The 18,776-nt window shown below is 55.7% G+C and overlaps 1 protein-coding gene across 5 annotated transcripts in view; it reads left to right on the forward strand.

The window, feature by feature from the left end:
* The first annotated feature begins 3,084 nt into the window (after positions 1-3,084).
* PCDH7 (protocadherin 7) overlaps positions 3,085-18,776 on the forward strand; it is a 521,397-nt gene continuing 505,705 nt past the window's right edge. For 3 of the 5 annotated variants that reach the window (XM_048509225.1, XM_048509226.1, XM_048509227.1), the window contains exon 1: positions 3,088-8,290. In XM_048509225.1, the coding sequence (XP_048365182.1) occupies positions 5,108-8,290 (3,183 nt within the window). In that variant the 5' untranslated portion in view covers positions 3,088-5,107. Of the gene's footprint in view, positions 8,291-18,776 lie in introns of all 5 variants that reach the window. The other 2 variants (XM_048509230.1, XM_048509229.1) reach the window with 2 other exon arrangements.

Here is an 18,776-nt window from a genome sequence, read left to right on the forward strand (position 1 = left end):
GGACTTTTCTGCAACTGAAAACTGGGAAGCTTTGGCAAGAGACGGGGTAGCCGGGAGGACTCAGAAGGACAGAGGTTGCAGAGATAAAGCTGCAGCAAAAGCAGCAGCCCAGCAGGATGCTGTGAAGTGATAAAAAGGTCATCAGACACAGAGCTCTTGGCTGCTGTCATTTCGCCCTGCCGGTCCCTTGGTGGAGCTGTCGAGTCAGGTTTTTCTCCCCCACGCTCATCAAAATGCTTAACGCGTTTGCGGTCCCCCCCCCCCTTCCCAACGCACAAACACTTGACTATCACGATTTAACTGTATTTAGCTTCTTCCTTATCACAAGTCCACACGGCCCCTTGATTCCGGCAGCCCCCACCTGGCACTTAAACGTCTCAAACAGAACAGACACATCCTTGGAAACCCCTTGCAAGCAGTTGTGTGTTTGTGACCATTTTTCCCCCCTTCCCAAATTTGAGACTTTAAGGGTCAAACTAAATGGCAGAAATGTGAGGGTTGTGTGTGTGTGTGTGTGTTTTTTAAACTGACTATGAGCTCAAGCCGCAGAACTCACAGGGCACGTCTGGCGCGATCCTATAAGAAGTTCCTCAGCTCCCAAGCCCGCTGACTTCAACGCAGCCCCAAGCGTCGCTTGTTTAAAACGGACACTAGATCCCACCGCCATCCGGAACAGGAGTCCCTTCACATCAAAGAATCCCGCAATCGATCCCTTGGGTCCAAGACAGCCACTGCAAGACTGCGGAGCTTCCCGCGCGGGGCTGTTCTCCAGAGCCGCAATGAGGCGAAGGCAGGGGGGCGACAGGCACCCTCCGCTACAGAAAACAACAACACTCCCCGTTTGCTCTGACGATGACAAATAGGGACGGAGCATCGATTTTCGAAAATCTGGGGTTCCTGCAGAATAGGCTCCGGGGAGGGGGCGAATGGAGAAGCCATATACCAGATTGGGATCCGTAACCCGTTTGCCCGTGTTTGCCTCCAATAAGCCCAGAATCTATTTTGCGCACGCACACACACACACCCTCCTCGATCTGCACAATCTTTTCCTTGGGAGATTTCCTTAGCAGGGAAGAGAAGATCCACGCGCGGTGGGTCCGGAAGATGACGGCGCAAGGAGATCGGGGAGGGGGGTGATTGAATCCCTCGGCCCTTTTTTGCTCCCCCCCCCCCGCACCCGCCGCCTGGGCACGCGCCGCTGCTGCCTATCTCCCTTGCAGCCCGTGCCGAGCCCATTTCCCCCGCCGGCCTCCCGACCCGCCGGCCTCCATGGGGGGGGGGGAGGAGGGAGAGGGGCGGCCGCGTCCCCTCCCTCCCCCCTTTGCCGAAAGAGGAGCCAATCCGGCGTGAAGGACGCTGCTGCGCTCCGAAACGGGCAGACACTGCGGAGCGGAGAGGCCGGGGAGGGGCCCGCTGAAGCCCCCAGCGCAAGAGGGAGGCGAAAGCTGGGGAGGGGAGGTTATTGTTGTTGTATGCATTGCAAAGAGTGTGGGGAAGGCACCAGGGAAGAAGGCGGGGGGGGGGGGTGCCTGATTGTTCCTGGAAAGGTTCTGCAAGATGGGGGTGCTGGGAGAACCGGGGTGGAAGGTTTCACTCTCTCCCCCCCCACCTCCATGAGAATGCACAAAAAGATTGGCAAAAAGGGACGGCGTTGAAGGAGCTCGTGCGTGAAATGTGCAGGAAGACGCCAACCGGAGAGAGGCTGCAAAGAGAAAGGCGGGGAGGAGGAGTCCCCGGCTTTGCAAAAACAAAAAACCCACACGCACACCATTGCAAAGCACCGAGAGGGAGCCGTTTCTTTAAGCAGCCTCCTCCCCCCCCCCCCGCGCGCGTCAAGTAAACCGGATCTCGTGCAAACCATTGGAAAATCAGTGCAAATTGCAATCTGATGATTGCACATCAACCCGGGCTTGCAGGCCTCCAAGTTTCCAGGGCTTCCTAACTTGGAGGGAGGCGTCCCAAACCCCGGAACGCCACAACACAAGCCAGGGAACGATGCAATGCAGTCGCTGCTGTCCGGCAGACCCGGGAGGGCAGCCACCTGGGACCCAGGCAGGGGCTAAGCGGCGTCCCCGCCTCCCGCTGCACAGCGCTGATCGGGGAGAGGGGGGAACACGACGTGCAAACCGGGAGGGACTTTTTTTCCTCCCTCTCGGGGCGCGCGCGGAGGAGACGAAGTCGAGGATTCGAAATTAATCCCACTTAACCCGCCGGAACTCTTCCCCTGAGCCCCCTCCCCCGCCCTGCACATACAGCGGGACTGCGGCGGTGCTCTCTGAGCCTGCGCCAAGCCGCGCGTTTTTCTCGCTGATGCTGCAAGATCCCCGAAGCCGGGGGCTCCGGTGGGGGCGGGGCTTTGGGCGGCCGGCCAATCAGGTGGGAAAGGGGAGGGGGAAAGAGGAGGAGGCGGGAGCTCCCTTCGCCTCGGAAGGGGGCGAGAGCCGGTGCCCCCCCTTGTCTCGCCAACCCGGCGCTCCCCCCCCCCCGATTGACCACGTTGGGTCCGGAAGGGGCTGCGGGGGGGGCGGGGGATTGGGGCGGAGCTGCCCCAAAGTCAGCAGAAGGAGACAATTGCGGCGGTGGAATCCCCGCAGCAGCGGAGGGGGGGGGGGGCCTTTCCGACCGGCATCGCCAGCCGGGGCTTCTCCCGCGCCTTGCGGACTTCTCCGGATCATGTCACAAGCGAGATACACCACGTCGCCCCCCCCTTTCCTCCGGTCCTCCGCCCCAACTGTAGCCCCTTACCCACAGCGGGTTTGGGGCTGCGCCTCATAACGATACCCCCTCCCCGTTCCAAGAGTCCATGGGGGGGAGGGCTTGCAAAAGGGATCCACGTGGATCAAAACTCCCCCCCCCCCCCCCAGCAGTGGTGGCCAAGAGTGAAAATCTCTCCGGCGGGAACCTGAGAGCGGGGACGCCCCGCTAGTCTCCGGGTCGGGGCGTTCGGGACGGCCGGGGGTGGGGTGGGGGCGCTCTGGCCCCGGCTGCGCTCCCGGCCAGCGGCGGAGAGGCGAAGCGAGGCTGGGCTACTCCGGGCGGCGGCGGCCAACTCCTCCCCCCGGCTCGCTCGCTCTCGCCTGGCTCAGTGTCTGCAGAAGCGGCAGCCTCGGCGGCAGGAGGGAGGGGAGGGCGCAGGAAGGAAGGCAGCCGCCGCGCTCCTCCAAGCACTTGGGGCAAAACTTGAGGCTCGGCCCCCTCCCGCCGCCCCCGCGCGCTCTGCCCTGCTTTGCCCCGGGCCCTTGGCCGGGCGGCGCTGCCTTTTCTCCGCCGGGCTGGGCGGCGAGAGAGCGGGAGCGCAGCCAGCCAGCGAGCTTTCTGCACCAACCAGCCGCACTCCAGGCAGCGGCGGCGGCGTTTGCAAACAGACCTCGGCGGGAGCCGCGCTGCCATTCGCCCCTGGCGGACTCGGAGCATCTCCCATTGGCGACCCACGCTCTGCCTTGAGTCTTTTTTTTTGGAGGGGGGGATCCATCGCATCAACTGGACAGCTGCATCCCCCTACCCCTCCTTGCCCCCTCCCCAGGCCGGAGATACAGATGCGATCCAGCCCTGCTAATTCACGTGGGAAGAGGAGCCGGTGACACCGTTTCCCCCAACCCTGCGGGTGCAAGAATTTGGGGGGCGCAGCTGGACTTTGAGGGGGGGGGGCTCACGCTTGAACTTAACGACCCCCCACCCAGAGGGGGAAAAAATAAAGAGTGAAGTTCGCAGCTGCCGTTTCTTTTTACCTGCATTGGGACGCCTCGGAAGCAACAGAGGGAGAGGGGACCGCAGTCTGGTTTCTGCCTCCTCGCTCGCCTGCCTGCCTGCCGCGCAAACGCAGGTAAGGCAGACCCGCACACACCCCAACTGCGGCGGCGAAAGCAAACTCGGGAACGGTGGGCCTGCCGTTCCGCCGAGAAGGAGGACCGGTTTCGTCTCGCCGAGGTGTTTTTATTTTTTTCCCTACCTACCCCCCTGCAGCCTCCTGACAGCCCGGACCCACACCGTACCACATTTGCGGGCTGCTTTGTGACCTTGCGCAGAGTTGCGCGCGTTTGAATTATATTCCTCCTCCCTCCCTTTTTTTTTAAAGACGAACCATCCCCCGGAGAAGGCGCCGCACATCGAGGGAGACCGGCTCTCGGGATGGATTTGGACTCCCTCTCCTGCCGTGCCTGGGAGATCTCTGGCTGAAAACGACCTGGGAAGCTCTCTACCCGCCAAGCCCCCCCCCCCCCCTCAATCTGTTGACACTGCCACGGCGGAGCTGGGCTACTGGGGTGCTCCCCCCCCCTCTTCTATCGAGGAAAGGATTTGGATTTCTCCCTCCCTCCCGGATAGCTCTTTGAATGAAGCGGTTGACACCCACCCCCCTCCCCTTCCCCTCCGCGTGTGTGCCTGCTGTATGCGGAGCGCCAGAGCCGGAGACCAGCCAATTCCACGCTGCCTGCCGGGGGAGGAAGAAGACGAGCCGCGCCAGTCGCCCTGCCAGGCTGGACTAAGGGGGGACCTGCAGGGAAGCGAGGAGGGAGGGGGGCGCTGGAAGAGACGGCGGTCCCCCCACATCGCCGCGGCGCCTTCCTCTCTCTGGCAACCCCGGCAAAGTGATTACCGTCCCCTCGCCCGAGCAGAAAAGGGGGAGGAGACGGGGGAGGAGGAAGCGAAGACGCCCCCCCCCCTCCATCCGAGCTGGCCGAGACGCATCTTTAAACCCACGGGAAAAAAAAAGGCAGCTACACTTGCCCCGTGAACTGTGAGTGCAGAGCAGCTGCAGGAAGCGAGAGAGGAAGAGGACAGCCGGCGGTGGCGGGGTGTGATTTGTTTTTTTGGGGGGGTCGCTGCCTTCCTTTTGTCTCTGCCCCCCCCCTTCCACCCAACGCGTCAGATCAGGATGAGAGGCGAAGTTTTGGCCGGAGCCGAAGGATTTTTATAATTGGGTTTCTTCACCCCTCGACGACCAGCTTTTTTGGGGGGGGATTGAATCCCCCCTCCCTCCGAGGGCTTGCCAAAGGGGAGGGGGCGTTTTCTCGGCCAGGGGGGGCAGCCGGAGCTGCGCTGTGCGGGTGAGGGGCGGTGTGTGTGTGTGGGGGGGTGCCTTTTTTGTGCCGGGGTGTCCGAGGCGGAGATGTGGAAGATGCGGACGCTGGTGGGATCGCTGAAGGGCTGGTGTTGCTGCTGCGGCTTGCTGCTGCTGCTGCCTCCGCCGCTCCGGCTCAGCCTGGCGGCGGCCAAGCAACTGCTCCGCTACCGGCTGGCCGAGGAAGGGCCGGCCGACATCCGCATCGGCAACGTGGCCTCGGACCTGGGCATCGTGACCGGCTCGGGCGACGTGACGTTCAGCCTGGAGTCCGGCTCGGACTACCTGAAGATCGACAACATGACGGGCGAGCTGAGCACCACGGAGCGGCGCATCGACCGCGAGAAGCTGCCGCAGTGCCAGATGATCTTCGACGAGAACGAGTGCTTCCTGGACTTCGAGGTGTCGGTCATCGGGCCCTCGCAGAGCTGGGTGGACCTCTTCGAGGGCCGGGTCATCATCCTGGACATCAACGACAACACGCCCACCTTCCCCTCGCCCGTGCTGACCCTCACCGTCGAGGAGAACCGGCCCGTGGGCACGCTCTACCTGCTGCCCACCGCCACCGACCGGGACTTTGGCCGCAACGGCATCGAGCGCTACGAGCTGCTGCAGGAACCTGGCGGCGGCGACAGACGGGGCGGAGGGGCCGCCAGCTCGGGGGCCACCTCCGCCGCCTCGGACGGCGCCCTCTACCCCGGGGGTAGCAAGAGGCGGCAGGACACCGACGGCGCCGCCCGCAGCAGCGTCTTCGAGCTGCAGGTGGCCGACACCCCCGACGGGGAGAAGCAGCCGCAGCTGATCGTCAAAGGGGCGCTGGACCGCGAGCAGCGCGACTCCTACGAGCTGAGCCTGCGGGTGCGGGACGGCGGCGACCCGGCGCGCTCCTCGCAGGCCATCCTGCGCGTACTGATCACCGACGTGAACGACAACAACCCCCGCTTCGAGAAGGCCGTTTACGAGGCGGACCTGGCCGAGAACAGCAGCCCCGGCACGCCGATCCTGCAGCTGCGGGCCGCCGACTCGGACGTGGGGGTGAACGGGCAGATCGAGTACGTCTTCGGGGCGGCCACGGAGTCGGTGCGCCGCCTGCTGCGCCTGGACGAGGCGTCCGGCTGGCTGAGCGTGCTGCACCGCATCGACCGCGAGGAGGTCAACCAGCTGCGCTTCACCGTCATGGCCCGGGACCGCGGGCAGCCGCCCAAGACCGACAAGGCCACGGTGGTGCTCAACATCCGCGACGAGAACGACAACGTGCCCACCATCGACATCCGCAAGATCGGGCGCATCCCCTTGCGCGACGGCGTGGCCAGCGTGGCCGAGGACGTGCTGGTGGACACCCCCATCGCCCTGGTGCAAGTCTCGGACCGCGACCAGGGCGAGAACGGCGTGGTGACCTGCACCGTGGTGGGGGACGTGCCCTTCCAGCTCAAGCCGGCCAGCGAGGGCGAGGGGGAGCCCCAGAACAAGCGCAAGTACTTCCTGCACACCTCGGCCCCCCTGGACTACGAGGCGGTGCGCGACTACAACGTGGTCATCGTGGCCGTGGACTCCGGCAGCCCCAGCCTGTCGAGCAACAACTCGCTGCTGGTGCGCGTGGCCGACACCAACGACAACCCGCCCGTGTTCAGCCAGGCCGCCTTGGAGGTCTCTTTCCCGGAGAACAACGCCCCGGGCGAGCGGCTGGCCACCGTGCTAGCCACCGACGCCGACAGCGGCAAGAACGCGGAGTTGGCCTACTCCTTGGAGGCGTCCCCGGCCCAGGCGCCCGCCGGCCTCTTCACCATCGACGCCGACTCCGGGGAGGTGCGGGTGCAGGCGGCGCTGGACCGCGAGCAGCGCGACGCCTACGAGTTCCAGGTGACGGCCCGCGACAAGGGGGTGCCGTCGCTGCAGGGCTCCACGACGGTGCTGGTGCGCGTGGCCGACCGCAACGACAACGAGCCGCGCTTCATGCAGGACCTCTTCACCTTCTACGTCAAGGAGAACCTGCAGCCCAACAGCCCCGTGGGCATGGTGACCGTCATGGACGCCGACAAGGGCCGCAACGCCGAGCTGCGGCTCTCCATCCAGCCGGGCGAGGCGCCGCCGGGCATCTTCTCCATCGAGAACGACACGGGCACCATCTTCTCCGCCGTCTCCTTCGACCGGGAGCTGCAGACCAGCTACACCTTCAAGGTCAAGGCGGTGGACGGCGGCGAGCCCGCCCGCTCGGCCACGGCCACCGTGTCCCTCTTCGTGATGGACGAGAACGACAACGCGCCCGCCGTGGCCGCGCCGGCCAACGGCTCCTACACCGTGCTGCCGCCGTCGAGCCACGCGCGCACCGTGGTGGCCGCCGTGCAGGCCCGCGACTCCGACGCCGGCGCCAACGCGGAGCTGAGCTACAGCATCGTGGGCGGCAACCCCTACCGGCTGTTCGAGATCGACGGCGCCAGCGGCGTGGTGTCGCTGGTGGGCAAGCTGGCGCCCAAGCACCGCGGCTTGCACCGGCTGGTGGTCCGCGTCGACGACGGCGGCCAGCCCCCGCAGTCGGCCACGGCCCTGCTGCACGTCTTCGTCAACGAGAGCCTGGCCAACGCCAGCCTGGTGGAGGGCCAGGTGGCCCGCAGCCTGCACACGCCGCTGGCCCGCGACATCGCCGGCGACCCGGGCTACGAGCTGGGCAAGCAGCGGCTGAGCATCGTGGTGGGCGTGGTGGCCGGCGTGGTGGCCGTGGTGCTGCTCATCCTGGTGGTGGTACTGGCCCGCTACTGCCGCGCCAAGGGCCAGCGCGGCGGCTACGAGGCCGGCAAGAAGGACCGCGAGGACTTCTTCGCGCCGCCGGCCCACGACAAAGCCAAGAAGCCCAAGAAGGACCGCAAGGCCAAGAAGGGCGGCGGCAAGCAGCCCCTCTACAGCAGCATCGTCACCGTCGAGGCGGCCAAGGCCGACGGCGCCCGCTACGACGGCGTGCACGAGAAGCTCTCCGCCGACAGCCCGGCCCTCAGCCGCTACCGCTCCGTCAACGGCGGGCCCGGCAGCCCGGACCTGGCCCGGCACTACAAGTCCAGCTCGCCCCTGCCCACCGTCCAGCTCCACCCGCAGTCGCCCACCGCCGGCAAAAAGCACCAGGCCGTGCAGGACCTGCCCCCGGCCAACACCTTCGTGGGCGCGGGCGACAACATCTCCATCGGCTCGGACCACTGCTCCGAGTACAGCTGTCAGGCCGGCAGCAAGTACAGCAAGCAGGTAAGGGCCCTGGGCCGGCGGCGGCGGTGCGGGGGGGGGGGGGAGACGAGGGGGAGGGGGACGAGCAGGGAAGGGAGGGAGCCAGACGCCTGGCCCGGCACTGTCTAGACTCCTCCCCCGCAGGCAGCCCCCCCACTCCCTCTGCAAGATCCCTCCATCTGTGTGTCTGTGGGAAGGGAAGCGAGGAACCCTGCTAGGTAGGCCAAGATGATGGTCAAGCCCTGCCAGCCCAGAGACCTCCTAGCTAGACAGAGCCAAATGGCTAGCCCAGTACTGTCCAGACACGTCATCCAGGCTCCCCTCTGCAAGATCTCTCTGTGTTGGGAGGGGAAGCGAGAAGCCCTGCTAGGTAGGCCAGGGCAATAGGCAAGCCCTGCCAGTCCAAAGATCTTCTATCTAGATAGAGCTAAACACCTGGCCCAGCACTGTCCAGACTCTCCTCCACAGACAGCCCCCCCCCTCATTCCCAGATACTCTCCCTCACTCTCCTCTGTAAGATCCCTCTGTGTGGGTTGGGAGGGGAAGCAAGGAACCCTGCTAGGTGGGCCAAGCAGACAGGCATCCCCAGCCAGTCCAGAGACCTTACAGCCAGGCCTTACAGCTCCTCTCCTGCAGACAGGCCGCCCCCTCCATCCCAGCCACGCCCCCCGCACTCCCTTCCGCAAGACCTCTCTCTCTCTGTGTCGAGAAGGGAAGCGAGAACCCTGCTAGGTAGGCCCAGAGATCTCCCAGCCAGACACCAGACCTTGCTTTAAGAAGGAGTTATGAGCATCCTATTGAGTTTGAGCTTCCACTGGTGGGTTTCGATAAAAGCGGCAGGCTGAGTTTATGCGTTGTTTGTTATTTGGGGTGGGGGGGATCTTATTTGTGGTATTAGCCTCTCTTAAGGGCAAGTGGAGAATAGGATTTTCTCTGCAGGAATTGGTAGATGGACAGGGAAAAATCCAGGCTGGGAGTCTGACTTAAAAAAAAATAAGATGACCCCTGGAGGAGGTGGGTTTTGCACACAGCCATAGTTGTCAGAAGCACATGAGCAGTGAGCTCTCAGTCTCCCTACCCCCACCCCCCACCCCTGCCCATCCTAAATAAGTTTACTTGGTCTAACTAGGGTTGTAGGGAACTTGTGAGCTGTCTTGCTTATGACTGGTTTAAGCATGTCAAGAAGAAACCATCCATCTCAGCTTAGGGGTCTTGCACAGAGGCATCGGCCTGTACCCCTGGTAAATAAGCAACCCCCTTCTCCCTCCCTCGCCCCCTTACTCTGCAAGCACCCTGAGATGCTGGGGTGTGCAATTCTAGCATCATTTTTTCCTGGGAATAACTCCTGCTGAACTAACCCCACTACTGAATAGATGTGGGCGGACCTATTTGCAGTGCAGACCTTTCTGGGTCTACTCAGAAGTAAGCCTTGTGAGGTTTAGTGGATCTTCCAAAAGCATTCTTAAGGTTGCATCCTTTGTGATTCTGCTCAAATCTCTATGTAATCCCAGCCGATACCAGGTCTCAATTAATAAGCCACCAGCATGGCCAATTGGCCATGCTGACAGAGGCTGATGGGAATTGTAGTTCCTGAACATCTGGAGAGCCGCAGGTTCCCTACCCCTGCCCTAGTGTAATCGCATCCGCACACAGGCAGAAGATTTACAGGCCGTTCCCCCCACCACACAACCCGCCTTCTGCCATTCCCACAATTTGGCAAGATCTCTGCACTCCTGCGTGCACAAACATGCACAACTTGCGATCTCACACCTCTCCCCTGGCTCAGGAAGCGTGTTGTCAAAACAGGTGTACGCCATCACAACACATTCTGTGCGGGGAAACTGCAGTCGGGGAAGGAGACGAGACAAATTGGACCGGGTGTAGTGGTTGGTCCAGAAAATGTGTCTGGGGTTCTGCTCTTGAAGCATCCCGGTCCTAAGCGGGTCAGGATGGTGAGAGGGGGCAGAGGAGGAGCAGTTCACCGTTAGAAGTGGGCCCACAAAGAGAGATGTGGCAAAGAGTCCCCCACATAGGCACATTCTTGGGGAGGAAGAGCTCACCAACAATGAAGTGGGGCTGTTATACTCCCCCCTCCAATTTCCCTGCCACTTTTGGTCACCAGGACCATCTCTGCAACCTGGGCCATACTTGGCCACAGTGCCAGGATTGATCATGCTTGCATGTCCACACAGCTGCAGGCACCCGTGCAAAGGGGAAGGCTAAAGATGGAGCTAAGTGTGCAGAAACACAATTGGGCTTACAAGCTAACAAGTGACCCCCGGGAATTGCTTGCAGCGGCACTGTGCTTGCTTGCAGCAGGCCCTCGTGACTGGAGAGAGTTTGTGCTCCAAGATCCGCTGTGAATGATCACATGGGGTCTTGGGACCTGCTGCTTGGATGCTTTGATATGGATAGTTCCTTAGAAGAGCTGGCCCTGCAAATAGGGACTATTGCTCAGCTCGGATACCTCCGCAGGCCTCCACCATATCTACTAAACTCCCTGTTTGCCCCAACCCTAGCATCGCTGGCAGACATCAGGGGGTGACCTTTAGCAATAATGCAGCCTTCCCTTTGTAGGGAGAAGTAGGGGAGATCTGACCCATTCTCCCCTTTCCTTCCCATTGTAGGCAGCCTACCATCAAACTGCGGGAGAATTTCTCAGGGCCTGGGGTTAGGTATCCTAGCTTTGCAGAGGGAAAAATCTGCTTGGTGCAGCTTCTGCCACAGCTGCATTTCTTTACTGGGGAACGGAGAGCCCGCTAGTTACAACACTTCTGTGAAACTTATACAGGTGCCCGATTCCTGCCCAGGCCTGGTCCCACCAAACGTGGAAGGGTGACCTCCTTCACAGGAAGCTAGGAACATTGCCAGAGCCCATAGGTGCAAGTGTCGGGGAAAGCCTTCTCTACTGCGCTGACATACTCCCTGGCCTTCCCCTCAACCAGACCTTTGCCCAGATAGCCAGAAGGAAAAGGGATCCAGAAGGTAGCGGAAAAAGGGAGTCCCATTTTCTGCTCTTCCCACCATCTCCCTGCATCTTTGCCAGATCATAGAGGGCCCATCAGAGATGCTCGATTCAAACCAATCATGGGTTTCTTTCCTTTGCAAGGATTTGGTACTTGATCTGAGAAAGGAAGAGTTTCTACAGCCGCCAGGGGTAGGCAACCAGTCCGAACCAGGTGCTTTGGCTCGGGAACGTTGTGAGGTCCTTTAACATTGTGTGCTGGGGAAGAGTTTATGGCTAAATTGCTTATAGTTAAAATGTGCTTAACAAAAGTCCAGGGTGTTTTGCTGTATTTTGCTTTTGAGTGATTTTACCCCCCTCCCATCCCCACCCCAAAAAAGCTACTACCACTAAATAGCAGTGTCAAGAGCCCTGATTCTAACAGGGCAGATGTGAAATTACACCTACGTGTCTACATACTGTTCTCCAGCATTGTTGGAAAGGAGGTCAAACAGAGATGAATTAATTTAGACAGGGTTTTCTATCCTCGTGCCCCGTGTATTTCACTCTGCAAGTAGACAGCCCTATCTCTTTTGGCGCTGGTTCCCCAGAGCGAGATCGCTCTAAGTTTAGCAGCTACAGTCGGTCGGCTGTTGCCTGTGAACATCCAAGCCACGCAATTAATCTGGAGCCAAGAACAGAATCCGAACTTTGCTCTGATACAAAGTGAAACCCGCCCCTCCTCCCCCCAGCTAATCACACCGTAGTGGGAAATAGCACACTTTTTGCGTGCCTCTAGGTCTGGCCTCTGGACTTCGAAGACAATCTGTTTCTTTTCTGAGCAAAGATTATTTTTTTTCTCTGTTTTTTTTTCCACCTTGCTGGGAGGTTGTATGCAAAGCGAACCATTTAACAGTTGGTGCTGTCAGAGCAAAGCGAGGGTAAATATTGTGTTATCTCAAGCTGCATAGCATCTTGCGTGGAATTCCATTACAGGGCAATGTGTGCTGATGAATGCAAATGCAACGCTGGGCCAGGAATGCAGAATTTAGGACTTGCTTGACAAAAACAAACACACCAATAAATGTTCATTCTCTCACGTCCTGAAAGTTGCATAACAGACTCAAAAGCCACTGCTGTGTTTTGGCCTCTGTTCGTTTGGCCTGGCCGGACCTTTCTTGTATGCCAGGCAGTTGCATTGCACAGTAGGAAAAAAATATATTTTAGTGGATGCGATTTGCATGTGTGGATTGTCATTGTCGTGGAACAAAAGCTGTTTGGGTGAGGAATCTGATATTGAAAAGAAGAATTGTGTGTGTTTAGATGGATCTCATCTTTGACGTACATATGCTTTGTGAATTGATCTATATGGTTTCCTGATAAACTCGATTAGCTGATTCCAAGGGAGAACGTTGCAATGTTACAATTGACTGCAGGTTCACTGCCCGAATTTTCTAGTTACAATTTACCCCCGAAGTTTCAAGTTTGTACCAATTACCACTTAATAATCAGGATGGGATTAACCCCCCTCCCCCCCACACACAAATAGTTGTGATAGAACATAAAGCAGTCACTGGATTGATAAGATGTTTCTGGACTCTTCCCCCCTTAAAGGTGTTGTTAGCGTAGAAATAGAGTAGATTAGACTCTCGCTTCCTTGTGGCGAGAGTTGCGGGAGGAAGACACTTACGGTGTGTTATTGTATCAAAAAGGATGCTACATATGTCTTCTGCAAAATATTTTGCTGGAAAATAGAAGTAACGTTAAGGATGTTAGGGTCTGGTCTGCCAAAAGCACGGGACCTATGTGCAGAAAACTGGGGAGAGCTGCATATTTGTACGTTAAACCTCATTCTCTCTTTAGTTTATGAGACCATCAGCAAAAGAATTATTGACTCAGAGAAGGACCTGTCTGTAGAAAAAATTATTGCAGGAGGAAACACGGCTTGGTAGCTTAATGCTGCAGAATTTACAACTGCTATCTCAGGGGTTGTTTAACAAAAAAAACTGTCGGGGAGGGGGGTAGATTTTGACACCCAGCCTCCTTGGTAGAGTAAGAATGTTGCTATTGTAGTGTTTAGAGGCCCAATTATTAAAACCGCACACAACTCTTCCCTATATATGCAGGGATTTGTGGATAGAGGCATTTCTGTGAGGGGGGCAGGCCTACGGAAGTATTGTTGAAAGAACCTCTTGCAGACTGTATCAGCCGTCAGTTCTGTACTTGGTGAACAAGATTCCCAGTGACATTTCTTCCAGCTCCCCCCCCCCCCGCGTTTTGCATAAAACCAAGCCTAGCGGGTGGAGAGTTATATAAATAGCTGGTGAACTTCATGAAACCTCGAGGAATGCCATTTGAGCATTGACTGATTTCTCTGTCACGGTTTCTGCGTATCCTCCGAACTCTTAAGCCACCCGCTTTCCTGCTCACGAGGCAAAGGGGATTGATTTTGTGTATGCCCTTGTCTAGGTGTGTGTTAATCTCAGCTCCCAAACCAATTGATTAAAGCGGAGGAGACTAAAGGCGATGGCAGGCGGATTCCCAGAAAGGAGCTGTTGGTTTGCAGAGGCCTTTGTGTGCCTCTTTGATTGAAGGGAGCATTTGTTTCAGGCAGATGAAAGAGGGCGACATTTGAGGGGCCAGGGAAATTGCAAAGGGCAAGCCGAGCGATTCCTGCGCAAAAGCGCCGCGAAGGAGAGGAAGGTCCATTAATGCAATTAGAATCAGTAACTGATACAATTTGGTACCGACAACAGTGTTGTCCGGAAGTGCTGTCTCAGGTTACAGGGCTGAATTACTAAGCAAAGGCAGATGACTACATCTGTGGCGTGTTTTCACGAAGCCTCCTTTTTCCTTTCCGTCTGTCTAAAGCCGGATATGTGGTTGGAGGGGGGTGGAGGTATTGATCTATATTGACCTCTCTGTATAAATGATAAAGATGTTGGATTGGATCTAGCCAGTTTTCTCGCTCAGTCTTACCTAATCATTCTCCTTACGGCCAACCCGGTCCTGCCTGACTTGTATCCTCACGGGTCCCACGGTCCCTTGGACAACCTGATTGGTGACGAAAAGGGAACGCCTCCTCAATTTGTTCAGCAGTGGAAAATCTGATCGGATCGAGCTCAGTGGCTCTGATCCGGATGCTGTGAGGCAGTGCCCAGGACATGAGCTTTGGATCCCAGTGCATATTTAGTGAGAAGTAAGACTGGCCGAGTTACTTGCAGGACAACCCCAAGCAATTGGACACACTTTGGTGGCCATTAAAGCAAGCTGGTTTGGAAGACTGGAACTCTGTTTTAGATTTTGCAGCGTGACTTCTTCCAAACGTGGATTGGATTCCAGCCACACAGCCTGCGTGACTTCTCTTGCACATACGAGTGGGACGACAACCTTAGAAGTCGACCCGAAACGTCCATGTTTGGAAGTTTATTCAATTGTATTTAATTTAATTTATTTTTATTTTATTGTATTCTGCTCGTAGACTGCCCTTCCTCTCATGGGCTCAGGGTGGCTTTCAGCATACAGAAGACCATAAAATCACGTTAATTTTTAAAAAAATTCTCGATGGTGGTTAAAACTTCTAATCATAGATATGCTTCCAGTTCATCACTTCATACCACCCTGACCATACATAGTAGGGGAGAGGGGAGTCCTTTACGACGGTAAAGAGCCGAAGCTGTCTCAACTGTACACCTGGTGGAACAGGTCTGTCTTGCGGGCCCTGTGGAACTGCATCAGGTCCCTCATAAGAACATAAGAACTAGCCTGCTGGATCAGACCAGAGTCCATCTAGTCCAGCACTCTGCTACTCGCAGTGGCCCACCAGGTGCCTTTGTGCAGGATGTGAAAGCAATGGCCTGCTGCTGCTGCTACTGCTCCCGAGCACCTGGTCTGCTAAGGCATTTGCAATCTCAGATCAAGGAGGATCAAGATTGGTAGCCATAGATCGACTTCTCCTCCATAAATCTGTCCAAGGCCTTTTTAAAGCTATCCAGGTTAGTGGCCATCACCACCTCCTGCAGCAGCATATTCCAAACACCAATCACACGTTGTGTGAAGAAGTGTTTCCTTTTATTAGTCCTAATTCTTCCCCCCAGCATTTTCAATGAATGCCCCCTGGTTCTAGTATTGTGAGAAAGGGGGAACCATATCTCTCTGTCGACATTTTCTGTCCCATGCATAATTTTATAGACTTCAATCATATCCCCCCTCAGATGTCTCCTCTCCAAACTAAAGAGTCCCAAACACTGGGCCCTCAGGGCCCTGGTCTCTTTGGGCAGAGCGTCCCACCAAATTGGGGCCAGGGATCACCAGCGGATTGCTATGTTCTCACTGCAGCATCCTTCAGGGGAGATATTGGAAGAGAGCTTATTTTCAGGCCTGAACGTATCTTTATTTTTTCAGAAGTCCCTGTCCCAGCCTTGCTTGAGATGCACTTTGTCCCCTCTTCCTGGTCCGTTTGAAAGGCCAAACTGAACGGAGGGTTGGATTCTCTAGTAAAAACAACAGAAGCAGGAGAGCAAAAACACCTGTTCTTTGCACAGCACTGCTTGCAAGTGCTTCTTCACAGCATTCTCTGTCCTCCTTTCCCCACCTCCTTCCCCACACCTTTTGCTTTTATAGCTCAATAGGTTGATGAAGCATAAATAGAGGCACACTTTTCAAGCATATTTCTTTCCTTGCATTTAGCATAAGAATCTGCAGGTGTCTACCGTTGTCTGAAAAACTGACTCTTTCCCTTTTTGTTAATGGCTTATCATCCTCCCCCAATTTTCCTGCTGCGCTCCCTGCAAACAATGCGAGCCAAGGGGTGGGATGCTCTGCATGGCTTTCTCCCTTTTCGCCAAAGAAATCGATGCCACCTTCAGCGTGATTCGAAAGAACACTGTGGGACTTCCTGCGCGCATCGCTTTAGCCTGGACAACATTGTGGCTCAGCCGTGTATTATCTTTTTTTTCTGAATGATCCAGACACTTTTGCTGTTTGGAAAATATCCTGCACACGGAAAGAGAATGTTATCAAGTCTGCAGGGCTGCAGAGCTTCACCTCTCAGTGCAATATGCCAAAAATAATTTCCTATTAAAAAAATGCAATTGGTGCCTTTTCCAGCGCGTTTCCACTGCTTATCCAGCTAGTCTCTCTGCCTGAGAGCCAGTGTGGTATGGTGATTGCGAGCAAGTACACACTAATCTGGAGAGCCAGTTTGATTCCCCGCTCTGCCGTCTAAGCTTTGGAGGCTTATCTGGGGAATTCAGGTTAGCCTGTGCACTCCAATACATGCCAGCTGGGTGACCTTGGGCTAGTCACAGTTCTTTGGGTCTCACCCCCACCCACCTCACAGGGTGTTTGTTGTGGGGGAGGAAGGGAAAGGAGTCTTCTCCTCCTTCTCCTCCTCCTCCTCCTCCTTCTCCTCCTCCTTCTTCTCCATCTTCTTCTTCTTCTTCTTCTTCTTCTTCTTCTTCTTCTTCTTCTTCTTCTTCTTCTTCTTCTTCTTCTTCTTCTTCTTCTTCTTCTTCTTCTTCTTCTTCTTCTTCTTCCAACAAGCTCTTAGATAGCAGGGTTGCCTTCAGTGCATGGCTTAAGTGGGAATAGTAAGGGTTTTTTTTAAGTTTATTTCTCCATCGGTATGTGTATGGAATTCCCAGTGACATTAATGGAAGCTAATGCTTGCATTGATAGGAAAATCAGTCTTAAAAAGGAGGGTCTGACTTTCTGGGCAAACCTTTCATTTGTGACAAGATACATCCATCCCTAAACTGGGTGGCAAGTGAAAAGTAAAAACTGGCAAGGTGGTCCAAATGTAGAAAAAAACCCGAGCATGGCATGTACCCTGAGTAATTTTCTGGAATGCACATAACGAGTTGGATTTAATTTGCAATGCAACTATAATGGTTTACTCTAAATTTGCCGGCTTGGAGAGGTTTTAAGTACTGAGTCACCCACCCGAAAGGTCAGCGTCTCCCTCAAGGAATTTCAGATCTTAGCAGGGATAAGAGATCAGTTGAAGAGTAGGCCAAGGTCCACTTCTGGAGACATTCCAGCTTACACTGCAGCCACCAAACAAACAGGGGTCCCAGAGTATTTTTAAAGCGTATCTTGTGGCTATTTTGTAAAAGAATAACTATGGCACGATTGTCAGCGTGGGTCAGGAGAAACTACCATGAGGGGTCAGAGATGATTCTTCAGGCCTCACATTATTTGTTTATTTATCATATGGCTTGCACGTCTCACATACAGATGTTTAAAAAGCATTGATACAATATATCTTAAAACCAGTTCCTAAAAAAAAAACATGAAGCATAAGCATTTTTATTGTCATTGTGCACATGCAACGAAATTTACAGCAATATTACTTAGATTCAATAAAATGAAAGTACACTAACTAAAAACATTATGCAGGCAATGTTGCCAGGCCGTGATCTATAAAATAGGGCAGAGAAAGAAAAGTTTTACAGCCTCCCGGCTGGATTAATTATCCGCTTGATCTGTTTTGTGGACACATCGGTCCCTTCCGCACAAGCAGAATAATGCACTTTCAATGCACTTTCAATGCACTTTGTAGCTGTGTGGAATAGCAAAATCCACTTGCAAACACTGGCAAAAGTGGATTGAAAGTGTATTATTCTGCATGTGCGGAAGGGGCCATTTAGTAATCCGCAAATTTCGCCCTTATAAGAAGAGGGCATTCCTTTTGGATGTGGCTTTTTGTCAGCTCCACAACGACATCCTGGAGACTGGAGCACACGCCATCTATGCAGAAAGTTTGCACATCTTCTGCGGCTGGTGCAGAGCACATCTGGTGTGTCCCAGATGTTCTGTGGTAGATTGAATCCTGGAGGTTCTCTACTAGGGATCAGGAGGCTGTGTCATTCAGAAGGATCCTTCGCTTGTCATATCCTCATCCGTTGGGCAGTCACGTCTGTTAGATTTAGTTTAGTTTAGAGTCATGGATCTGCCCAGTAGTGTGTGTGAGTGCAGTTTATAGAAACTTATAGAAACCCAAGAGATAAATGTAAAAGGTAAAACTTACATTTATTCTAGCATCTCCAGTTCACAGCTTTGTTCCAGGAAAAAGGTAGATAGAAAGAAACCCTAGTCTAAAGAGAATACTTTCCCTACGACAAGTGGGCACAACTAACACGCCATCACATGTGTGCAGGTGAGAGGATGCTACAGTGGGAAAGCCCCACTGTGGCAGGCTGCCATTGACCATGCGCTCGGGTCAAAGGCTAGAACAGAAGTGAAACCAGCATGGGGAAGAAAGGAAGTTAGTGGGCGGTCTCCTGGTCCAGACAAGGAGGGTAAACGAGAGGCAACATCACAGTTAGAGTGATATATGCAGCGCCCCCCCCCCCCCCCCCGTGTCTAGGCATGCAGAAGTCGCTTATTCCAACAACATCAACAACTGGTAGTGTGGATCCATCAGGTGTTGCAGGAAGAGGCAGGTGTCTTGACTTTTCTAATATGTGGAATACCGTTGTGAATCAGCAATTGTAGGTTGCCAAGATCTTCTGACTCTCTTGGTGCAAAGCCTGATGCGTTAGTACTGGGTCCCCTCCAGTG

The sequence above is a fragment of the Sphaerodactylus townsendi genome, linkage group LG10 (genome assembly GCF_021028975.2).
Source record: "Sphaerodactylus townsendi isolate TG3544 linkage group LG10, MPM_Stown_v2.3, whole genome shotgun sequence".
Lineage (NCBI taxonomy): Eukaryota > Metazoa > Chordata > Lepidosauria > Squamata > Sphaerodactylidae > Sphaerodactylus > Sphaerodactylus townsendi.